The 26365-nt window shown below is 37.3% G+C and overlaps 1 protein-coding gene across 1 annotated transcript in view; it reads right to left on the bottom strand.

Annotated features, from left to right (window-relative positions):
* The window catches only part of PRKAR2B (protein kinase cAMP-dependent type II regulatory subunit beta), a 49025-nt gene that overhangs the window by 4243 nt on the left and 18417 nt on the right, over positions 1 to 26365 (bottom strand). Inside the window, exons 2-9 of the mRNA XM_017745919.1 lie at positions 17030 to 17082; positions 15839 to 15922; positions 5063 to 5169; positions 3620 to 3773; positions 2291 to 2392; positions 1646 to 1720; positions 837 to 902; positions 583 to 721 (exon numbers count right to left, since the gene is read on the bottom strand). Coding sequence (XP_017601408.1) covers positions 583 to 721; positions 837 to 902; positions 1646 to 1720; positions 2291 to 2392; positions 3620 to 3773; positions 5063 to 5169; positions 15839 to 15922; positions 17030 to 17082 — 780 coding nt within the window. The remainder of the gene's footprint in view (positions 1 to 582; positions 722 to 836; positions 903 to 1645; positions 1721 to 2290; positions 2393 to 3619; positions 3774 to 5062; positions 5170 to 15838; positions 15923 to 17029; positions 17083 to 26365) is intronic.

Genomic DNA, 26365 nt, shown 5'->3' with positions numbered 1-26365 from the left:
GCCAAATCTATTTTGCAGTTTACAGTTTTCCCATAATTAGGAGCTAAACATCCGACCATGAAAAACAATGGATGCAAAGGGTTGTCTATGAACACAACTCCTACAGTCTTCACTCTTCCTGTGCCTGAGACTACAGTGTGATGGGATGACTAAATTAACAGCTGGTGAAGACAGAAGAATTTGTTAAAAGCTTAAGTCATGGGGATAAAAAGGCACAGGATTTTTAACAGAATTATTTCTTAGATGAGTCAGTCTACTGAGAAAAGAAACACCTCACCTTTCTGCAGAGTATTAGACATTTATCTGATAGTTATAAGTGGTTTGCAGCAATACTCTGTACTGTCCTAAAACAATGTTTACTTCCATACAATTAGAGAAATGTTAGAGAAATGTTGTGTAATAGTATTTATCAATTGCAAGTAAGTTTTGCAGGTAAGTAATGCAAATAGTAATGCACAATAATAGGTGATTACTGAAACAACCTTAAATCTTATATTCTGGAGAAAGACAGAGTCACAATAGAAACAACCAAACAGATTATGTGTCATTTTATATTATATATAAAATAATATTGAATAATACCTAAACATTTGACAGTGCCAAGAGCAAAAGCAGAAGCAGCTCGGGGTTTGTTGGTTACAAGAGCAAGTTCTCCAAAATACTGTCCCCTTGAGCATCGAGCTATTTCTACTGCTCCATTCTCTTCTAGATCTTGTTTACCCTGAAATACCATGTAAAAAAAGAAAGAGAAAGAAAGAGGATGAGAGGAGAAATTTGCCGAACTCAGGATTTTAGTGACAATGGTAAAAAAAAAAGGTTGTTTTAGGGATGCTTACCTTCCTTGTCATTATAATCCTTACTTCTCCAGATTCCACAATAAAGAAAGAATCAGCCAAGTCACCCTGCACAAGAAAAAAAATAAAGTGAGTAAAAAAAGTGTAAAATTTCCTTTTAGTTTCATGGTAGCATCATAATATTTGCAACCAGTGCCTTGAAGCTCCTCTTTTTGATACCTGTTGCAAAAGAAACCACTTTTAAATTGAAAACGATACTCTAGACACATAGCAATCAAAACATCTATACAGAACTGTCAGCAAGGCCTTTTTATGAAAAGACATAGCTGACTGTGCCTTACACAAAAAGCAGAGAAAACCAACGTTGTGGAAGATTTTTAGGATCCTTACGACTATTTATCCACTTCTGTGTTCCTTCCAAATTATTTTCCTTACCAAGTTTCCAATATAAAAAGCCTCAGGGGCTGTGTGATATCCACTAAATATTCTGGGGCAAGACAATCACAGTTGCCTATCCTGAAGAGTTTCTTCTTGAAAAGGTTACCATATTTTAACAACAAGACCAAGGTGAGTCTTCAGTGCTCCTCATTGGAAGCATACTTACAAAGTTTGAATTTCTAAGTATACTAAAAATGTTGACTCCTTTATTTATGCCAACAAAGAGGGTTGTTCTTGAAAGTATCGTAAGTGAAAAGTGAGCTTTTGAAACAAAATAGCCACCTCTTACATTTAAGATTCATTGATTTAATGTGAGAAAGAAAAATAGGGTTTGAAAGTATGCATTGTCTATAAATAACATGATTATTGTTAACTATTATGAAAGAAAAACTAAAACTAGGAAGAAACTGTACCTGAGCAATGATTTGTTCTCCATCTTTGTACACTTTGGTACCGATCACATCAACCACTTTTAAACGCTCAGATACCTTCATTTAAAAAAAGAAAATGTAAGAAATATTTGGTTAACATTATGATAGCATATATTTAGAAAGCCCTTTCGTATTTCTTTCCATGAATCTTTGCACAGAATAGTGTATCTTTATTTTCCTGGTTTGATTACAATTAAAAAAAGAACTGCTGAATAGTGTTCCAGAGGGTATATTACATATTTAACAGCTATTCTGATATGCTTCTATTTTTGTAAGAAGCCTTCAAAAATTATGTTCAGAAAAGCATGCATGTAAAAATATATGTAAAAATATAGCTGATAAAATATTTTTAAATTCCCCAAGTCATTGTTTAATTTTATTGGCTAATATCTCGTAAAACTAAGTTTAGGGAAACTGAAAGTAAAGTTAATTTAGGTTTTAAAATACAATACGAATAATAATTATTTATCCTAAATTAAAAAAAAAATTTAAATGTCCTTTTCCAAAAAAAAGTATGCAAACTTTTAACGTGCAGACACTTCCAATGCCAAATTTAAAGTCTTCAAAAGCAGAATCTTATCAGGTAGGTCCAATACAACCATTAAAATAATGCAATAAAAATCTTACTTCTAAAGATTTAAGGAATGGCAATGACTCAATAAAACTTTCATACATTCTTCTCTTTTTGGCATTATTTTTTACAATGATTCTTCGGAATGTTACCCTATCCTGTAAACACAAAGAGAAAAAGAGAGTTTACTAACTGAAAATATGTGCTAGAAAATACTTTAGACCTGGCTGAATATGATCAAATTACCCAGTTTTAGTCATACAGTGTAGCTGTCAACCTGACTGGTCTCTCCCTACAGTCAGTTGAGAAAGATTCCTCTAGAGGTCAATCAAGAGCTGCTAAAGTTAAGCTCCTGATGTGATCACACTATGAAAATCTCTGCCGAGAGTACATACTGAGTTCACGTACAGAGGATAGAGTTTACAGCAGTGAACACTGAGTGGGCAATTTAGGATATTTAAGAAATCCTCAATATTTAGATGTTTAATTTACAAAGTTAATTCATTATCCTGAGGTCCCATACAATTACAAATTGGTATGTACTCAAAGAGGCTTTTAGGTTTTTATATAAACAAAACCAAAATACATGAATCTGGGTCTTAGGTCACAGTCCACTTTCTGCTATTTCAGCACAACAAGACTCACTGCTGCCCTAAACAGCCAACTGAACATTCCTTAGGATTTGGCCATGCAAGTGAACCAGACAGATGGAAAAACTACACACATTGTGTTTTCTTCTCTTAACTTTGTGTGGCTGTGCCCTGGTGACAGGCAGAGGGGAAATGCATTGCAAGCCTTCACTGCTACAGTGGGCACTTACTGGCTAACACAATCCAATCCAATTTAAAGCCATTCTTACAGTTTCCTAAACAATCCCAAAAGTCACATGGATTAAGCTGGTGAAAAAACATGTTTCATTTCAATCCTGAGGTCAGTCATTGGATCAATATGTATATCTTGAAGATGATGGCCATCCCAGTTCTACTTTTGTGGTAAATTAGCTTACTCTTGTCAAAGATCCAGGTAGTATAACACTAGTAAATAACCTCATATTGGAATTTTACTCTGGAAACAAAGGCATTTCCAATCAAGACGTGGGGAAAAAAATTAATATGCAATTATCAAGTGGTTTTCAATTTGGGAAATTATAATTTTTTTTTTTTTTTTTTTTTTTTTAAAGTCAGTATTTTATTAATCCTCAGATTTGCATCTGTGGATTCTGGAAAAAGATAGCATTTTGTTGGGATTTCTCAGGATTTCTAGAATTAAACTTTCTGAAATTATAATTTTTTTTTTTTTTTTTTTTACTGCTTATATAGCATGCCAGTGAAATCTATATAGAATATATTTTTTAAAAGATAGCTTAAAAGAAGCACTCTACTTACCAAACCCCAGATGGAACCAGGAGAGGTAGCTATAATTGTAGCTGCTCTGGGTGTATTGTACATTAAGGCCAACTCACCAAAACATCCTCGATTATCATAGGTTCCGACACACCTCCCAACACCATCACACTTTACATAAATATCATATGTACCTCTGTTAATAAAATATATAAATACCATGAGTTGAATCCAGCCTGGCCTTTGCTAAGCAGCCTCTCACGGTATTTTTTATACTGTGAATTCCAAAGATAAAGCATTTGAAATATATACGTTTGCTGGCTTAAATGATATTAAATACCTTGTAAAGACATCTCAATGACTTCTATAAAGAATAAATAATATAAATAATCCTCTTTATGGGGAAGGAAAGGGTTATTAGTTTTTACATTAACTCAGTTTAAAGATAGAATGGATGTACAGTGATCTATCACTAGAACTTATTAAAAATTAAGATCTAACTTAGTATCTGTTTCTTAATTTCATTTTAACCACACTAAATACAAATGTCACAAGTCTTTGCAAAAATTGCTATGATAGGATCACTGAAATAATTATACAAGTTATTTCATATTTTAAATATTTTAAAGTAGTAATTTCTAATGAAACAAACAACACAGATGTAGGAAACAGAAGGAATGTATCTGAGGAGCAACATAAGATCATGAAATAAATATATGCATTTTTCTAATATATTGTGCATTTCTTCTCGCCATCGTTAATTTAATAGCTTTTTTTTTTTTTTTGCTTTGGGAATGAAGAAAAATCTGATATCTTGTAAAACATCAAGTTGCCATGCCCATTGACGCTGAGCCATCATTTTCTTCAGTGGTGAATATTTGTATGGTATGCACTGATAAATCCTGTGAATGTAATGCAAAAATCTGTGTACTTATTTCATTGATAGGGGACACAGAGGTGATAACCCTACACCTAAAAATCACAAGGCTGACAGAATATTGTAAAGTCCCTGCAGCCTTTTGGGTAAGAGATGACAAACTGTAACCTCAGAAGGCTGAAAAATATTGTCTTTCCAGCACAGAATCCTGACACACTTTTATGATCATCTGATTTAATATTTCAGTTAGAAGGGTCCTACAACAATAATTTTGTCCACCTACCTGACCACTTCAGGACTGCCCAAAAATTAAACACTGTTATTAAAAGAATTGTCCCAATGCCCCTTAAACACTGACAGGCTTGGGGCATCGACCTCCTCTCTAGGAGGCTTTTTCCAGTGCTTGACCTCATTTGGTGAAGAAATGCTTCCTAATGTCAAATCTAAACTTCTCCTGGCACAGCTTTGAACCATTCCCATGAGTCCTGTCACTGGATACCAAGAGGAAAGCTGTAATGTAAGTGTTAAATACAACTTTATAGAATACAGACTTTTCTCAATGGAATTTTGCATAATATTTTGTGTTATAATAAGACACAGCAATTCACCTGTCAATGACGTAGAAGTTGTCACCATCATCCCCTTGATCAATTACATGTTCCCCTCCTTCAACCATCTTTTCAAACATTGCATCCAACACCTGAGACATCTGTTCCTGTTTAAAAGAACACAAAGACAAGAAATTATCTGCTTTTAAAATTTTACTCTTCAAATTAACTAACTGGCCAGCTTCCCAATATGCAGATAAAAAATGTTAATGGTGGAAAATATTCATGCTACAGAAATGCGTGGATCAATAATAGAAAGACAGCTCTATTTAGTATTCAGTGTTAGGTTTTCCTCTTCCAGTGTTCAGAGCACAGCTTCCCACTTGTCACTGCAAATGATAAAATAGATCTTCCTTGCAACGTAAATTGCTCATGACCATCCAAAGACAGAATTTCACCCTTCACAAGTGAGTAACGTTATACCCTTGAAAAAAAACCTGTATCCATTATTCTAAATGATACATTTACCCGATTTTGTCTTTAGAACTTCCTTATAGAATTTAGTTTCATAATAATTGTGAAGTATTTTGAAAGTCTAAGTTTACAATGCCTGCAGAATGTTGGGCCAGATGCAACTATAAAGGTCTGCAGTGCTTTGGCTGAGTAAGTAAATGCTGGACTCATTGGGAAGTAGGAATTTACACACAGCTACAAAACTACTTTGTTGAGAGAGAAATGTTAACAGACTAACCAAATGTGATCATTTTAATTATGACTGTCTAATAACAAAAACAAAGCATTAATTACTTAATTTGTCTTATTTAATGTAAATCTCCTAAAACTTGACTATTCACATCTAGAAAAAACAAACACAGCTCATTGTGGATTAAGAATCCTAAAAAGATAAATTAAAAATTTAAATTTTATTTTTGGTTTATTCTGTAATATGCCTAGAATTCTATACTCTACTTCTTGAAACTTATTAAGTATGTATCATACTGAAATAGGCAGATTCTAGTGAAAACCATGGTAGAAAAAGCCTGTAAATTTGCATTTTGCAGAGGTTTGGTTCACAGCATTTCCAGCCACTGAAAGATGGATGGCATTTGCCTTTCCAAAGAACACCAGCCTAAGTCAGTCCTCTAGAATCCTCCTGCAGCCCCTGGACAGAGATAACCATACAAGATAGTTCAGAATACTTCTCTAGAAATTTCCCTTTCTTTCCTCTGAGGATAGAGAGATCTACTGTACCTCCCAGTTACACACAATTTTTAGACAGATAAATTAGGTGTAATGAATTCCATCCTTATGCTGTTGAATTTTTTACTTACTGAAAGCTTTTAAAAATATCAGCAGTACCATGTTACCCAAGCCTTTTTGAAAAATGGAAGCTGAATACAAGTTTTCCTTCACAGAGTTGGCTGTGTGTGGGCACAAAGAACAACAGAATGGCAGTATCCATCTTTAGTGCAGTTGATCATGGTAAAGTACAGGGAGACATCAGGCAGCCCTCCTGGCCAGCAGGCCAGCAAAGGATCATTTAACTATGTCTCTGTTCAGTACCTTTGTTAGTATAGACAGGTATGTATTTGAAAAAAGATGGATCATTTCAGATATCAGTGAATGTGTTATAGTTCATTTCAGAGAAAGAAAAGTGTGAGTGGGTGCCATTGGGAGAGACTGAAAATCATGACAGGAGTTGCCTTTTAAAAACTTCCATGCTTAAATGAATAGGTAACATTACTTCATTCTTTTCAGTCCTCTCTATGTAAACAAGAAGAAATTCCTACAGAATCTGCAAAACTGACCCAATGTCAGCTTGTTGTCTGAAGCACTTGAAGCAGCACCTTCCCTTCCTCTGGCTTTACATCTGAATTGGCAAAGTGGCTCCCCAACCAACAGCCCTTGTCTGCCTTTTGACAAGTGAGAACATACAGAATACTCCACACTTCATGGGAGGCTAGAGGCCACGTTATCATCTAAGTGCAAGCAATGCAAGAAAAATGGATTATATGGGCATTGAACCCTAGAAATTAAAATACTTCCAAGATACCTTGGGAAAAAAGGTTAAACCAAAAAGACAGTTATTTCCAGCAATGGAGGAATAACACATATAGTTAAAATCTTTATTCAGTGTGCTTCATCTTGGATTTCTGGTTAAAACATTTTCAATCTCATAACTATGAATCCAGCTCACCAAACCACAACTTTTCCAGTATGTAAATCTACAATTTTTTAATGCAACTGAGTAGAATTTGCAAATCCAATTCCCTTTTAAAAATGTTTAAAACACATGAAGATATTTAATACATCTGAGAGCAGTCTAGTAACTGCTGAAGCATTGCATATGAATTTTAACTTCCTAAATAAACTGCAACTAACTTAAAGGCAAGTGGTCCCTTTCCTAAAATTTTCCACTTTAAATTAAGACAGAGCAGACTGCAGTAACCAAACCAGGAACATGGTTTTTGCTTTTACAATGAGAATTACATAACTTGCTTGCCCAGTTTGCTCTATGTGAATCCTCTTGAATCTCTGCCAGACTGAGGCTCAATTTACTGGCACCCTCTGTCGTTACTTTGAAAAGATAAAGATAGGTAATTTTAGAATTAAAAAGCAGATCTGTTTTATAAACAGAATTAATTCTAGTATTTTGTAAAATGGTGCAGTCTAAATGCTTTTTTTCCTTAAAGCAGTTCTACCTTCAAAAATACATGTAAAATGAAAATAGGATGGGGGGTTTTTGTGACTGACTGGCCTGTAGTTCCCTGGGTCCTTTTCACTTCCTTTTTAAAAAATGGGAATTATATTTCCCTTTTTCAAATCACTGGACTGCCATGACTTCTCAAATAAGATGGGTAGTGGCTTAGCCACATCCTTAGAAAGTTCCCTCAAGACCCATGGGCATATCTCGTCAGGTCCCATGGACCTGTGCTCCTTCAGTCACCTGAGATGTTCTTGAACTCAGCTGGGGTTGTTCTACAGTGGTGGCTCTTCATTCTCCCCATGCCTGCTTTCACCTTCTGCAGCTTGGGCAGTGTGGCTGCAGCACTTGCTGGTGAACACTGAGGCAAAAAAGTTGTAGAGTACCCGAGCCTTCTCCATGTCCTGAGTAACCAGGTCTCCCACACCCTTCCTGAGAGGACCCACATTTTTCCTAGTCTGTTTTTTATCACTGACATATCTAAAGAAGCTTTTTTTATTACCCTTGATGTCCTTGGCGAAATTTACTTCTGTCCATGCTTTAATTAACTTCCTAACAGTCCACATAACATCTCTTCCTGCTGCCTCCTCTGTCGCTTGGAGAAGGACATTAACATCAATGCATTCCAAGATTGCCCGTGCCCTGCTGTATTTTCCCTCTGACAGATGTTGGGAGTGGTTGAAGGGCCCCCATGAGGACCAGGAGCTGTGAATGTGAGGCTGCTCCAATCTGTCTGTAGAGAACCTCCTGCTCAGTTTTCCTGGTTGGGCAGCTGTAGAAGACCCCCACTATAATGTCACCTGTCCCTGCCCTCCCTTTAATGCTGACCCATAGGCTCTCTGTCAGCTCCTCATCCATCCCCAGGTGGAACTACATGCACTCCAGCTGGTCATTGATGTAGAGGGCAACACCACCTACTTGTCTCCTCTTCCTGTCCTTCCTAAAGATCCTGTATCCTTCCATCTCAGTGGAGTCATGGGAATTGTCCCACCATGCTCCTGTGATGCCAGTAAGTCCTGCATTAGTAAGGTGTGTGCAAGCCTGTTGCATTGCCATTCCATATTGGAAATGCACAGAATTTTGTACACATTTACAATTGCTTACAAAAGGCAGGATGGGATTTAGAAGAAAAAAGCCCCAGACAGGAATGATAAATGGTTTACCAAGGACATTCCCCTGACACAGTGTGTGATTCCATCCCTCTTGCCAGGTCAAGTGAAAAGCTACAACTAAACACTCACAACTCTCCTCTCATAGACTTTGTATCACAAAGTACTGTCCTCCAGATGCATGTTGCTGTGTTTGAAAACAGTATGTTAACGTCAATTTCTCTCAAGTCAACAAAACAAACATGGCAATCCCAGCTCAACACAATTCCTTGTCAACAATTAGGTAACAGATGTTAAGTATAATTGAGATTATATTTAGTACACATCTCACACAGATTAAAAATCCAGTCAGTTGTATGTCCTTGCAAGACAGCTTTTATTCAAGAGAGCTGGTAGACCATGGCATGTCCTTCCCAAATGCCAAAGGCTCTTTTAACTGCCAAACTACCAAGTGCTTTCCTACTGCTGTGCCAGGTACGTGTCTTCTTAATATCAGTTTATAAATTTACTGTGAGCTGTTTTGTAAAAGGAAAAAGGATAAAGTTCTCCATACTAAACTCAAACACTGGGGTTTCCAAGAAGCATCAATGTTTAAACTGCTGATATAAATGTTTGTTGTTTGACAAAGTACTACCTGAATCAATCAAGGCACTGTAGATAAAATGGAAAGTAGGGCGTGATCATCACTGGCAGTCATGACAATGACAAATGCAGAAAGTAACTTCTGAAAATTTTCTTTCCTGACTTTTAGAAAAGGTATTCAGAGGACAGAAGGCATAGCTACATTTTTACAATTAAAATGATGTGGCATCTAACAGCAAACTGAGCCAATCCTAATCTGGCATTTGACAGGAGCTGGTAAAATCCAGCTATCAAGCTGTGTGCATTAAATCTCTAAAGTAATGGATGGTATGTTGGGATTATATATGCTTGGGAATCCCACAAAAGAATGAGCGTGCTGCTGGAGTGCTCCCTGGTAGACAGGAAACCTCAGTTAATTTCCTTTTTAGATCCAAGACAGCCTGCACAATCCAGTGGGCAGAAGACTTCCTTGCACTTTAGCAAAATAGTAGCAACAAGACTTGCTTGTCTCATATGTAAAAACATTCTGAGACACAGCTGTAAGATTATCATGTGAACAAAGTGAATCGACAGTTCTCCTATTGTCCCTGAGTTCATAAAATGAGCCCCAGTTAAAATGGCATCCTGCTGGCCACCTTTTCCTCACTTTGTGTAATTTGAAATATCAACAAATTAATATTCAACATGGTATTAAGAAGTCAATGAAGCAGACAATACCAGAAAAGGAAGGGGACTGGGGATGGGGAGGGGGGGAGAGGTAGCAAATGTTAGCAAAACACAAGCAAGAAAACCATGGGAAGTAAAGGACTTCTTAAATTATCAACTCAGAAACTTGTAGAGGAAGATAAATTACAGAATTCATGTCTACACCTCTCCGCATTTGTTTTTCAAAACAAAACCATGCACATATACTCCAGCGGAACTCTGATAAAAATGTTAGCAGCAATATTGATCCAATTCAACATATTTAATTCCCTTGTGTAATATCCACTTTTAAACTAATGAAAAGGTATTTATTTCTTCACTCTCAAAGAATCTAATTTGTATTTCAATGTACAACCAATATTTTCAAGCAATACTATTTTCCTTGAGAATATACCTTAACCGTCTTCCACACAGTTACATGCTAAATTAGTACTCTGCCTCTGGAATATCGTGCATACGCCCATCAGACAGGCTCAGTAACACATTTCATACTTTGTAACTACCCCAAGCGCCACAACTACACATCTTTTAAATACCTCCAGGGATGGTGACCAAAACATTTTCCTAAGCAGTCTCTTCCAATGCTTGACAACTCTTTCAGTGAAGAAATTTTTCCTAATATCCAATCTAAACCTCCCCTGGGTCAATTTGAGACCATTTCCTCTGGTCCTGTTACCTAGGAAAAGACACTGACCCCCACCTGGCCACAGCCTCCTTTCAAGCAGTTGCAGAGACCAATAAGGTCTCCCCTCAGCCTCCTTTTCTCCAGGCTAAACATCCCCAGGTCCCTCAGCTGCTCCTCATCAGACTTGTGCTCCAGACCCTTCCCCAGCTCCACTGCCCTTTTTCTGGAAGGGCACCTCAATGTCATCACCTCTGTGTTATCTAAGAGAGCAGAGTATTAATATGTTCAGGCATTCTGGGTTCAGTATTATATATATATATATATACATACATATATATATATATATATAATACATACATTTTATATATGTATATATGTGTGTATATATTATTATGCATTTGAGTGTGTGTGTATATATATATGTATGTATGTATGGGGGGTGGGGTTGGGGGGTATATTCCCATTAATTGCTCTAAAATCAGTAGTTCTAATTCTTCACCAAAATTCTTAAGAACCTAAAAGCACCATGAGAATCTTCAGTTAGTTTCAAGGAATGATTTGGCCTTAAGTATAAGATTCCACTGTTCATAAAACAGTTACATTATGCTCTCTTTCATCTTCCTTCAAGTTAATCAATTCTAATTGATTAATCAATATTTGTGCTCTCTTATACTAATTCTCCAGGTACATGAGTGGCAATATGGCCAGAAATTGCTCTTGCATATTTATGAACAATATGTATAATTTATTACTTTTTAGAAAAAGGTCAAGACCTATTTTATGTATTCTGTACAAGCATTAGCGGGGCAAAGCTCTCCAATATTCAGCTTCTCTGAAAGAGAATAGATGATGTAACACTGCTTGTGAATTTTTGCCAAAGAAAGGATTCAGACTTTAAGTGCAAAGGCACGGCTCAGCTTTGATGGTACCAGTCCCTTGAGCCAACCTCTTGCTCTGATTAAAGGTTCATCAGGTTTTTTAACTGCTGCCCTATGGGCCGTAGCTGCCAAACCAAATAGCCTGTTGTTAATCACCCCAGAAAATTTTCCTCTTAAGAGACAAAACCAAAAGAACAACTCTGAATTGCATTGTGAAAAGGAAGTGTAGAAGGCTTCATGTGCCACTAGATGAGCTGCTGCTGCTATTCTTCCTGGTGATTGTAAAACCGTTAGGCTGAACAGAGAGAAATTTCAGTGATAGCAGCTTCAGGCTTATCCTCTGTAAGGGCTGAAAACATTTGGTCATCATCTTGGTTTTCTCCTTGCTGGCTTACGCAAAGTGAAAGTGGAAGGAAAAGCAGACAGCTTCAGAGCCCTCTGTAGTAACCTCCAGCTCCTGGAGCACGAAGGAGAGGGTCTGGTAACAGTCTTTGTGCATGCAGGTAGAGTAACTAGCCTGGCACACCATGACAATCCTGGAAGCAAAAAAGTTTTATTATGGTTTCTGGCAATGGGGAGGCAGGCAACCGAGAAGGACAATAAACAGTATTCTAAGAGAAAGACGTTTTCCTGGGAAGAACAGGAAGAGATGCTTTAGAAGAGGAATGAGTTAACCTAATATAGCATGGGGAGAAGAAAACAAACATCTGAATAGATTTGTCTCCTGATTCTGTCCTGACCTGGTCCTCTAAAAATAACCAAGCACCTCTGCAAAACCTCTTTCATTCATCTTGTTGCACATGCATGTTTCAATTCATATTCTTCTCTTGAAGTAATTTTTTCAAAACTGTGATGTGCTAGGTAAAACTGATATTGAGTGACAGCAACTAGATGGCAAATGATTAAGCATCCAGAAAGGCAAAAATATTGCTAACATGTCAATTCTTTAAAAGTATTTTGCATTTAAGGGAGTTACCTAAGGAATATGTTGCTGAACTCACATTCACTGACAGGTCACATCCTCATCAATCTACAAAGTTAAAGAAAATTTCCATAAAATTCAAGTAACTTCACAGACTTCAGGAAATTTATAAGAGTTGGCCTTTAAAACATAAGAATGTTGCCCAGGGAAATGTATGAGAACTGGTGTTCCTTTACACTATTATATTTTTAATCACAGACAATATGTGAAATATTGATATTTATAAATATATATGTGCAAGTTTACCTGATATTCAAATACTACTACAGTTAAATGACGGCTCAAGAGAGTGTTGTGTGTGTATAGCAAGTCCTAAGTTGTCTCAAAGTCTGAAGGTTATCTTTTTCTCCTCTCTCAGCCTAATATTCAAATGGTTCTGCTGGGTTTTAATTTTATGTGATGGCTCTTGTCTTTTCAAATGGACTTAATTAACATGCTGAGCAGAACTGTAAGTCACTCCCAACTACTGCAACTTCTCCTTTGGCTTTAATGATAGCCTTATCTTATCCTTCCATTCAAATTAAAATACAGTGTGTGAGGGTGGGATAAAGTGTTAAGAAAAGGTGTACTTCACTGAGCATCATCTACTGAATTTAATTCTGATCACACTGTAAGACATGTTTTCCTGTATTTGAAAATGGTGTTTGACACCCTGCTAAAAGGCCATCGGGGAAAAGCCATTAAGCCCTTTACATCATCTGTTCCCCTCTAACTGACCTTTGAAATGGTGACTTTCACACACAGAACTACAGCAGAAAGAAGCTGAAGTTCAGTACAAGAAGAAACCCAACCAAAAAACACAGCAGTGGGAGTGGCATATGCTATCAATACAAAGCTTGACTTTTGTTCCAGAGACTTGAGCTTTAGCAGCAGAAGATATTATCTCTCTTCAAGATGAATAATGTTTTTGCTAATACAGCACACTGTAAACTGCAGCAGCTCTCATGTAGAGGCAGAGGTGAGGAAGAGAGCTGGCACAGGAACATTTAATTACTGCAACTACAGTGGCAGAGCCCTTGAGTTGCTGCTCAGAAGCAGAACAAGAAGGAGGAGTGGGAGAAGCCCCTAGGGACTATAGATCCTGGCTCCACAGAAGGAACAAGCCAGACTTAAGAAGGCTACATTTTAATATCTTTGCTCCCTTCAGAGCTCAGTAGTTTTCCAGTGTCTTTTATGAATAAAATTATTGTAATGAAAAACTCCTTTACAAAAATTATCTTATTCAACTTTCCAGGATGCTGCCTGTAAAGGATTTCAAGCAGGAGGAAGTGTTCTTAATCCACTGAACAATCTGAGCAAAGGGAGGGTGAACAAGACTTGGGAGATCCCCAGAGCCCATTTTGAGACTTTGGACTGCAAACCTCCACAAAGGGAGAGCTCTGCTGAGAAGTCTTCTGCTAAACACCTGGAACAGACTGTGGGAACTGTTAGCAATTACAAGTAACTGATTCAGAAGAAGAATTGAAAAAAATACTTCAAAACATCAGTATCGAGACAGCAAGCACAGTCCTGAGAAGAGCAGCACAAAGAGAGGAAGTAATCCCTCAGTATTCCTTTGAAGAATTTATCCTTGGAAAAAGTCCATCAAGTGCCCACACTGGAACAGTTTAATGCTCTATGTCTACACAACAGTACAATACAGCTGATAAGATGCCAACAGACCCCTACCCTGCAGACCAAGTGGCTGATGAGTATTTAGACAGACTATCTAGCTCTGACTGTAAGGCAAAGCAGATCCCATCCAGAGGACTGACACTGTAAGCACTATTAATATCACAGCAGGTTCTAGGAGTACACAATAATCCATCGTATTGCAGGGCTCATAAGAGAAAGATTCAGAGCTTAATTAAGAGGGGTCTGCCAAAATGCCATTGGCAGGGTAAGGTAATGATGGTCCAGCCAAATGGAAGCCAGGGCACAGCAACAATAAGGAAAATATATAATAAAACAATTTCACATCCAGAGCAGACGCCCACAAGTGATTTTGATTCCCTGAAGCTATTTAGAAAAAAATAATTCAGGAGCAGAAGGGTAAAGGTTTGCATGGCTTTAGCTTGAACAAGTACAGTGGAACAGCTGATTAACTACCCATTAAACGTACAGCACGAGGGAGTTAGGAGACCTGTGTCAGGACCCCTACTGTCCCAAGAATGCACATACATTAGCACCCACGTTGAGACTTTTGATGCCCTTCCATAACAATAACTCCAGGTTTCTGCTAAGCTGGGGCTTTGTGGCTCACTGCTCCTCAGGGCTGCTCTGGGAACAAGTACCCAGGGTCAGGACTCAGTCTTTGTGCCAGACATAAGCAGGAGCTGGAAACCTGCAGCACAAATTAATGTGCATTCTCTGTAATAGCACCTGACTTCCAAACAGAGCTGCAGGCTGGTCCTTCCATTAGCTCCCTCTTGAATCAAATTTTAAACTTTCTGTTCTTATACTTCAAAATCTACATAATTGTTTCCCTTTCCCTCATGCTCCCTCCCTTGACAGCACTGAATCAATTCTCTTGAGAAAGCATTTGGGATGCTGTGAGTCATCCCAACCTCAGTATGCATGTTCTGATTGATACACTCACCTTTCCCCTTAAACAATTCTGTGTGCTTTTTTGGTAGCGTTATCACCTTTGTCTGATCCAGATCATTCATTCAGTGCACTTAAGCTTTCTTAAAAGCTCATCGTTGTTTTTATACTAAACAGAAGGAAATTATTTGCATGGAAGAAAATTACCTGAAGCTTTTTTATGCTATCTGCATTAAGTGAAATAATAATGTAAACACATCATTAATGCCTTTCTTTTTCCCTCTATTTCATAATTCACTTGTTCAGCTACATCTATAGCTAAACTGAAGGCTTTGGGGGTAATTTTCTCTTTTGATGGAGCACTCAGCACCTTTTGGATGCTAAAAAGTAACTAATAGAAAAAACTTAAACATTCCAGTTAACTGATGTGTTTATAGACATCAGTGTACAGGAAGATTTAAATAAGAAAATACAAGAATTAATATTATTCATGTATCCATTTTATTAATGTATAGATTCATATTAATGTGTTTCAATATTACCACTTACCACCATCTATACATGATGTATCAGTTTAAAAAAATGGCATTTCTGGAATTTATTAAATGGTCAAGAAAGCATACATAAGAGGTTACAAAAGTCAAATCTGTAAACTTCTGCTCAAAAGTTCAAGAGAAATAATTCTTAGCAGCACTGGCAAATGCTGCTCATTACCAAGAATTTCTTACCGGGTCTAGGTTCTTAAAAAGAAGGATGTCCTTGCATGCCTCTTGCAGTCTGTTTCTTTGATCATCTGTTTTGGGGTGAATAATCTGAGGGATATAATACAAAAGCTCTTAGAGTGATTATCATATAGTAGCACCAGCTGAAGGACTGAGTTAATTCAACTAAGCATTTTACACAATATTTTGGCCATGATTCATAACTCTTTCATTTCAAAACCTTCAGGATTTGAATAAACACTCCGTGATAAAATGGTATCACCATAGCATTAGCAAATGGAACACTGCTATATTTAAGATCACAAGATCTTTACACCTGTAGAATCCATTTCATTTCTGCAAGCCATTCTGGACACCTTTATCTACACTATTGCTACATAAACATTACTATTCTCTAATCATGTTTGGGACATGCATGTTTTATAAAAGGCACCACTGTTACATTCAGCCATTTGCCATCACTACTTCCTAAAGAATATTTTGGTAAATAGTATCTGTGTTAAATTTGTATCAGAAATTTCACAGAGTAAACAACAGACTTGACACTATCTGAGTGAGCCAGAGATTTACTAAATTACCAGTATCTGGTTCGTCTGAGTATCAATCAAGTTGTTCAACTCATATGCTTCAAAAGATATGCTATGTATAGCTGTAATACCATAGGGTAACCTTTTGGACAGTGTTACAAGCCATAAAATTACGGAGAATAAACAATTAAATTTCTCTTGAAAGTCATGCTATTTCATCTTAAAAGCTAAGTAAATGTCTTTAAAAGGGTGACATAAATAAGAGAAATAAATACAGTTCATTATTTATTGCATTGTACATTGAAAAATCTTAGCAATTTTGTAGTTTACCTTTTTTCTGCCTTATGAAAAAGGAAACTACTGCAAGATTATGAGGACATCAAGTAAGGGTTTTTAGAAGCAGGTGCTCTCTGGGTAAATATAATTGCACAAAAATGTTTTCTTAACCATGTACCACAGGTTTGGTAATTAAGAATAATACATCAAATCCTGCATGGGTGACTATTACAGAGAATTTTTAAATGTTTCTTTAACACAAAACCCCAAGAGATTACTAAAGTATATTATAATAAGGATGTTTTTGGAAAGGAATGGTAAAGCTGGTTACATTTTTCCTCCTAAATTTAATGCCTGAGAATTGAAAAAGTATTTGACTCTAAGCATGAAGTACCCTGGATTCTGCGTCGTCCTCCTCCTCATCAGGATTGTAAGCTTCTGCACACACTGAAATAAAAGAAAAAGGATAATCTTAATTCAAATTACAGTAGTGTTTCACAAGATTTACAGAACAGAAAACTCATTGTGTGGCACAGCAATAATACACAGTAATGCCACACACTCAATCGAGAAGACACTGCTTAGAGGGTCCAGAGCAGGTCAACTCCAAACTGCAGACAAAACAAAGCTACACTTGTATCATTTTTGGATATGTTTTCCCTATTTTGAAAGACTGCTAATACACTTCCCAAATTCTCACCTTACTTGTTCTAAGTATCTTACCTTACTGTCATTTTTTTCTGATGTCTAAATTAATTCTTTCTCTTAGAATTTAAGCTATCCATACAGGATGCAGATATTGGATAATTCCCTTCATCTGTGTAGGTTCAAGGTGGTTTAGGGTGTGTTTCTTTGATTGGTTGGTTGGTTGTCTCAAGCTGTTTTGCTGGGGGTTTTTTTGCATACTTGAAAACTTTTCGCTCCTACCTACCCTTTACTTTCGAAGCTAAGTAATTTTGGTTCTTCATTTTTTTTTCCTTACAAGTCATGTTTTTCAGCTAACTATCTTTATTGCCATTCCCTAAACTCCCTCTAATTAGCTATATTTTTATTGAAATGTGATGCTCAAAACTGATCCCAGTATTTGAACTGAGCAGAGTACTGAATATATCAGATTAATTACTCCATATATTTTACAGGCTATATGTCTTTTTCATACATCTATCCATGCCTTCTTTACAACAGCTTGACTATGTTTATTCATGTAATATTTATGACATATATCATTTTCAAAACCCACTGCTTAACCATCTGTCCTGTGCCTGTATATGGCTATTCTGCCCAAGTACAGTACCATACACTTACACCTGCTAAGTATCTTTATTTTCAAAGCCATTTCAAGATAATTTTCAATTCTAATCCCGTTCTCTGGCATCCTTCCAATTCATTCTCAACTTTGTGACAACTGCAAATTTAAGAAGCATATTCTCTAAAACATAATCCAGATTATTGCTGAAAAAACAGATTAGTGTCTAAAATAAACTCTTGTGGAATACGCAAGTTAAACAGCAGTAGTTGCTTGGGGTTTACCTTATCCAACCAGTTCTGCAACTATATCCCATGCAACTTGCATATAAACACTGCTTGATGTTCCCTAGCTTGTTTATAGGGGAGTCTTGTAAGACAGCATTCAGAAGTTTCTTAAAATGAAAATGTAGGGCATCTGCTCCTTTTCTTTTATCCACAAGTTTTAATCTCTTGTTACAGGGTATTAGATAGTTCCAACAAATCCATGCTGATTGCTGTTTGTTATTTTCCTCCAGGTATTTACAAAATGAATATTTTTCTGTAATTTTTCTAGGAACAAAAATGATCTGCAAATCTGTGACAGGACTCTTCCATCCATAGCTTCCCCCTCCTTTTAAGGATGTGTTTTTCTATTTTTCTGGATTTTTTTTCACACTCATTTTTCTTCTTCAGATTCTCAATGGTAACTGCTAACAGGACTGAGACTAATTTAGAAAATTCTTCCAGTTTCCAAGTATAGCAAATCTGAGGCACAGCTAACCTGGGAACACCTAACACACTAAGTACTGCATGATTTGTCCTTTCTCTGTTCTAGGCTGTTTTCCATATACTCAAAATAACACCAGTGAAGACCAATGTGCTTCTGTTAAGCAGTAGAGCAGCACTTTCCTGGAACATGCTCTTACCAAAAATATACTTCCAGAACAATTTCTGTTACTCCTCATGTACACTTATTGTACACAATCTTTTCTTGTACACATTTTTTGGTCTTGGCTTCTTTGATGTGTTTTGGGATTTTTTTCTCTACATCTTTTGCTATTCTTTTGTATTTGCTCTGAATAATCCAAACTAGTTTTAATTTTGTACATGGTTCCTTCTTGTGCTTGACATAAATGAGCTGCTTATATTTTAGACAGATTTATTTTACTATGCATTTTTTCCTTCTATGCTGTCTCAATTTGCATTTTTTTCTCTTTATCTGTAATTTTTCTTTGGGGAACAAACAATTCTTTAACTTCTTTTCTCCAGACTCCTTTCTGAAGAGGTTATGCCCACAGTCCTCTCATATCCCCTTGAAACCTGTTGTTCTAATTCTTTTACCTCTTTCCTTTCCTGAAATCTGTGAGTCCTGTCATTGCAGGGTAATTCTCACCCAACCTGCCTTTTCTCTCCCTATTCTTTAACAGTTTCTCCCTTAAGCTGGTATCAAATATAGCTTCCCTTTAGAATTCTTTTCCCACTGTCTCAAAATTTGGTTGTAAGTGCATTGCAAAGCATGTTGGTAGTCTCCTTCACTGGCTTCCAGCAGGTGACTGATTTATTAAAATCCCTCATTCTCACCATCACCTCTACCCTGACAATAAAAATCCCCACCTACCTGATCTGTTTGGTGGTCTGTGCAATGCCTGCATAACAATGGAGCCCATGAGCTTTTTCCTATTATTGTTACTCATAGAGCATCTGTATATCCAACTCCCTGAACAGCTGGATCACAGCACAGATATTGGAATCAAAATATACAACAGCCTCTTCCTCCTCCCTGTCCTCTCACCAGGTCTGTGCTATGCCAGTTCAGTCACAGTGTTGCCCATGGATTAAGATTTGGTGTCCTCTGGTTTATTCTCCATACTTCCTCTGTTATTATACAAACAACTTATGAACTAGTGACCAGGGACCAGGTAGACCCATCAATCTCCTCACTACCACATCCAATTGAAAAGATTTCATGGTAAAGCATATCATTGCACATATTAAGCAGAGTCCCAAAGGAAGTCTTGGTCCCCACTCTATCAGGCGCATAACTAAAACGTCGATTTTATAAAACTTGGCATCTTCAAAAACTTAATGAAATTTGACACAAGTCCCTCTGGAACTGACTGAGATTCCTATCCAGTTTATTGGAAACTGGATTTGGTCCCAAACAATTACAAATGCCCACAAAAGGAAGTCTGCAATCTCTTGAACTATAATATTTTGCCTCTACATAAACAAAATGTTCCTACTGACTGTTTAATGGTACTACAGTTACTACAATCTTGTCAGAAATAAACTTCGGGGGATTTTATTTAAATAGCAACAATAATAACATGCCAAATAAGCACCATATAACCCCTCATAATGTAAATCTCTGTGTTGTTTCAGCTGTGCCCCAGTGCACGTATGTGTACACAGGAGCCAACAACCTGTGTTACAGCACAGCGTGCTGCTGCTGGGTGTATGAAGAATGTGTCTCAACCTGACCTACAGGTCCATCCTGTCCTTACCTCTAAGTGAAAAGAGTTAAAACAAATCAAGAATTAAATTTAACAGCTTTGATACTGTTAAGCCAGAACAGACAGGTCTCAGAGAGCCTAGCTGAACAACAGTCTTCCAGAACACACAAAAGAAACTGAATTTATTCTCGTTCATGCCCATCCTGAATCACCTTATCAGTCCCTTTCATGTAGGAGGACCAGTCCAGAAAGAGAGTATATTCCTGAGGTATTTATTCTCAGTCATCTTGTTTCTCTGCTCTAACATCACTCTTCTCTGCTAGAAACTCATTTCAGTCAGTCTCAGTAGCTACTATCAGCAGGTTCCTTCATTATATATTTCTTCTTTATCACTGGTTATGGACAATATGTTTAAGAACTGCCGTTTCTCCTGGCTAGTGCCCATAGGCCCAAATTCTAAGAGGACTTACTCTTATCATCTGTGATGAGAAACTTACTCTTCTGGTTGCAAATCTGTACTTATTTTGCCTTCATTTGGGTCAGAAAGACAATACCAATGCTGTGAATCTGCTGTTTTAAATATGGAAATTCCTTTCATTTATTGCTTATTTCAGTAACACATTCATTTCTAAGTGCATACCACTAGATGTCTCATGGAAAAACTTGATACATTTTGTTTTGGTTCTTAAAATACCGTTTCTGACATTACTGTGGTTCACTCAATTTTATGACATGAACACTGGATTTTGCCACATGAGAATCCCACCATCTAAAACTGAGATGCCTTTTACACAGACATCCATAACCTGCACAAGTCATCTGGATTCCGATTACAGTCAATGGAGAGAAACCAGCCCTTTTACAAAGTGATTCTTCTGACCTATATTATATGCCCAGACTAAGATGAGATTAATTAAAAATGTGGTTTATTCATTGAGGCAAATCCAATCCCTTTTGAGATGAGTCCTAGTAGTTATAAAAAGCTGCAAGCCTGGTTTTCCCCACTTCTCCATTTAGTATGTATTTCCTGGAAAACAAAGAAATTCATCATCTGATGACGATGACAGGCTGCTCATGCAATAGCACACCTCCTGTATTCATTTCATGTATTCCAAGAAGACACTCTGTGGTCCCCATCTCTTTTGCCTAAGGCTTGACTGGCACCACAGACATTAATTATTCTGAATGACTGCACTGCTGGTGGCTGCAATACTCATAGTGTTCAGTATTTTATTTTTTTACCTCTCTAGTTCATTCCACATCCCAACAGTACTCAGTGCATGCTGACTTTACCATGCTCAGATGCCCTGCCATGTTTTGCTCTGTGCCACTGCTGAGTGCAATGCTCACGTTGTTCAAAAAGCAGTCCTAATACTGTTCTTGGGGACCTATTTCATCCCATACATAATTACAGCATTAAAAAATAGTGGTACAAACACCATATATATTTCTCCGCTAGTTGCTAAGCTCAACTAAGTGAAACTATTTTTTGTTTCAGTTTTTCCATCTGAGGGTTATGTTTCACATATAGTTCCCCAAGATGGACACAAACACGAGCAAACCCAAATACATCAACACAAAGTATTTGTAGGAAAAATGAACTGTCAAAAGACAGTGTATTATGAAAATACACATGCACTGAAATCTGCACACTACTCTAGATGGATTGCTTTGTCAGCAAGACAGAGGTAAGCTTTGATAATTTCTAATTCATCACTCCAAGTAAAATCAATTTTCTGCTTTTCACCTAGTAAATATGCTTTATATTCAGAATCAGCAATACAGTCACTTCAGCCATGGATGAATTCTAAAATGAAAATTAACATACAGTTGGCATTGTAAGATCACAAAACATGTTAGTCATGCTCTCTCATTCCCTTGATGCATCAGAAAATTAAGCTATCAATAAAGAAATCGATGAAAATTCATATATAATCATTGAATGATGTATTTTACTCAAAACATGGCAGGAAAACCAATCAATATGTGTGTACTCTTTTGAAACTACAGAACCCCCAAGTCATAAATTGTATTAAAAAGAATTTTTCGAGAGAAGAAGAGCTGTGAAAACATTTTTTCATCCCATTCAAATCAAGACTAAAGTTTGGCCAGCATGACTATCAGGCTGGAGCATGAAAACAGACCATTTCTAGCTGCTGTAGCTACACCAGCATGTCATACATGCCTATAAACATCCCGATCTATGGCAGCTATGCCCATTCCCTCATACAGCAAAAACGTCACTTCCCGGGTTTAACTGTATGAAAATTGCTAAGGTGACTTAATGACAGTGTGAGATTTTTCCTGTTTTGTCAGGATTTACTTCTCTTGAATGAGAAATACGGTACACAGAGACTCCTTGCAGAGCAGGTGGTAGTTCCAAACTAGATTAGACAAATACTACTGGACCTCCAAAGTTTCTAACATGGAAACCTATTTTGTGACATCTCACCAGTTCCTTCCACTACAGAAAGAACTAGCAAGACAGCCCTGCACTCCAAAACTCCAATTCCATAAGTAGTTTTTATTTAAACAAAAGCAATCCTTGGAGGGTGGTAGCAGTGAGAAATAACTGGTCATGGTCTCTGATAGCTTACAACTATCAAGTACCATATTATTTCTGTCTTCCTGGTTTTGACTGGAAAGATCTTCCACATGGAAGATGCAACTGAAGAGCTGTAAGTAAACATAAGACTGAAGAACAGTGCAGAGAAAAGTTGTTCAACTCTCTCATCTGAGCATAAAATGAGATGAGATAGATAAAATTTATCTGATTTCCATGCATGATATAAGGCAATACCAACTGGCTCTGCTGCTGAGACCCACAATTTGTTCCAAACCCTGGAACTATTTCAAGACGTTAAGATTACTTTAAATATGAGCTAATTTGGAACAAAGCATGATCACTGGGGCTATCACTTCCCATGATACTGTCAAAAGTCTGTGAAGTGCCTACTCTTGAGGGAGTCACTAAACTGAAACTTTATTTAGGCATAATTAGGTGAATACACAGAATGCTTGAAACCTTGCAATTCTGTGTTATTACTCTTTTAGACATAGAATATTTACCTTAGAGATGCTATCCAAGCTGGAATAAAAGTATGTATACTCAGAAAAAATGGTCTGGCAATCAGAGGGACGTGCATATTGTAGGGACTTCCTCATAGGCAACAAACCAAAATTAAAGAAATTTCCCCTCCAATCCACCTGACTTAGGAGATAACAACTTTTGAGCAGTCGACTACCTAACACAAATAACTAAGTGTTCAGAACGTTAGCTTAAAAATCCAAAGCTGGATAAAATCCAGGCAGCTTGTTTCTTCTTAATTATCAGGAAGGTGGTCTTCAGTTCATTAGGCAGGAACTGACTGAATCAGAGTCTTGGGAGCACTGCCAATACAGTCTGTTTCAGGATCAGCTGCTCGGGAAGGACAGTTACCTACTCTTGCTGTCAGTGCTCAGACTGCAATTCTCCAAACACTGCCTTCATAGTCATGAGCACCTACCAAATACCAGGGTTGTGCTCAGCTACACAGCTCAGTGGCAAAACCTTCATTTTGCCAGAGCAAGGAAGACCTTGCTCACCCTGCACTACATGCTTGCAAGAAATCAGAGTCACACAATCAACTTTTCTACAGCATTTTGTCTTGGCCATCTGCTACCAGTGCTATTTCTAATGTGCTATTTCACAAGCTATTTCCTCAAGCATTTCTAAAAAACATGAAGTATCTAATAAAACATGTAGCATCTTGAATGAGGTCCATGCCTATAGTGAGTCATAAAACCTCGCAAGGATTCTCTTCAAAAGTCCACATGGAGTTTATTCATATTTCAAAAATCCTTGCAACGAAGCAGAAGTTTCATCAAGATTCTACTGATCACTATGAAAGCACATTTGAAGAAACATGAGAGCCCCCCAAGAGACATTTTTGGATAACTTTATCCCAGTTGAGTTATTCATGTGTGGACACCTTTGCACAAGTGCCTTAATATTATCTAGTATGTAAAAGTGATAATTGTGATGTGTTAGACCCTAGCAGCTTCCTCTGTTTCAAAGCACTCTGGATCACAGCTAGCACACTCATTGCTGGGTCAAAGATGCACACTACTCCCTGAAATCATAGGGGTTTGAATCACTAAGCAGGCCCCTTCACAGAAACTATCTATTCAAACTTCAGCATGAGGAGCTGAAAGACTTCCCTATTTTTAAATAGGGCACCAGAAGGGAGCTTTAACTGAATTTCCCTAAGGACTTCCACAGTACTCAGTCCTCTTTCTAGTCCTATTTCAGTTCTTTCAGTAATTGTGCAATTTATCAAGATGGAGCTAAAAAAAAAACAACAACAACCCCAGCCAGGCTTCTGGCTCATGGTAGTAGACAGTTTTGCTTGGTGTCTCAGGAAATGCTTGATTTCATCTTGTCTGGCTAGTGAAAACCAGCACAAACACACATTACAGTGTCCAGAACATTGCAGGTAGTTATTAAACAATAAAGTCATCACAAAAGTAGGATGTATTTCCACTAGAAGAGTTTGACAATATATACCATGTACTACAGTACTTATTCTATAAGCTTTTCCAGTACAGCATAAAGAGTAGCACAGCATATAGCAACATACTGTACTCTGGTGTTGACTTGTGTAACCTTCTGTTCCCTTTCTCATACAAGTCCAGCAGTTCACAGTGCTACAGTGTGTTATTTGGGATATATATAAAATATGCATAAATATCTGACAAAGTCTGAGCAGACACAGAGGTCTTCGCATACATTTCAATTTTATATTTGCTAATACTACATAATAGAAACAGAACTGTACCCAGTTCTTCCTGCCATATTTAGTACTTTATATAAAATCATACAGTGACGTGATCACATAGTACATCAATCACATATATTTTTTCTTATTGAAAAGTCAGCATTAGGATGATGTCAGGGAGACTACATTATTTTCCCACTAGAAATGTCATCTCTTACACAGAATGTGAGTAAATATAAACTGCAGCTGTTAAAAAACACCTTCTGAACAATGCAACCTAATCTTTGCCTATTTTGTTAACCCACTTAAAGAGGGTCAAAAACAAAAACTGTCTGGGACAATGGTAGCACCTCTTGGATAACATATTTAAGAAGGGAAAAGAACCTGCTGTGTAACAGCAGCTGGAAGACAGGAGTGAAAATACATGAGAAAATCTGTGTTAAAGACCTGCAAAGAGCTACAAAGACTAATGAAACAAAAAGGTGGTGGTTGTTCTATGAAACCACATATTTATGGCTATTTTATATGCTAGTGTTTAAAGACTAAAACAAGATCTTGATAGCTATAGGAGGGATGTAGTGAGGGGAAAAAAAGGGTTAGGAGTGACAAAGAAAATAATCTGTGATGACTGGACACTTAAAGATATGAAAAGATTCACGAAAGCAGAAAAAAATTATATTAAGGGGAGACAACAGAAGGTGACCTCCAAGACAAAGACTCATGTAAAAAGTGACTGTAGGGAGAGTAGAGACAAAGCCAAAACTATTGACTCTGACAAGCTTGTCTTAATGTCCTGCCAGGGGATTAAACTGATTTAACCAAGACAAGGTGAAAAACCTGCCAATAGCAGGTATTACAGTTTGGTAGTACGGTATATAGTACAATCTAACATCCAGCAAAATGGGGAAGGTACACATAATTCCAAATCTAAAATACTCCTATGAACCTTTGGAATGATGTCTAAGTCATGAATACAAGAGTTCTTCAGAGGCATGTGTCAAAGCCTGTGATCCCACACACAGTGAAGATTTGGTCTGGGCAGCTAAGGGAGTGCAAAATTCCATCTCAAACAGGCTTCACAGAAAACCCTGCATCCATATGGGATTCAGAATAGCATGCTGAGAATAGGCACCTAAAAAGGAGGTAGAATCATCCTTTTGAAAGAATGGTTGCTATAGCAAAGTTACCTTTGGTTTTCACCCTGTGGGACCAAGGGAAGGAAGCTTAAAACCACCCTTCCCATTTTCCAGAAGTGCCCTACATTCTACATTCCAAAGTACTCTGTAATGAGAT

This window comes from Corvus brachyrhynchos, unplaced genomic scaffold (genome assembly GCF_000691975.1).
Source record: "Corvus brachyrhynchos isolate BGI_N302 unplaced genomic scaffold, ASM69197v1 scaffold239, whole genome shotgun sequence".
In the NCBI taxonomy this organism is placed as follows: Eukaryota; Metazoa; Chordata; class Aves; order Passeriformes; family Corvidae; genus Corvus; species Corvus brachyrhynchos.
This window is presented reverse-complemented; position numbering and strand designations above follow the sequence as displayed.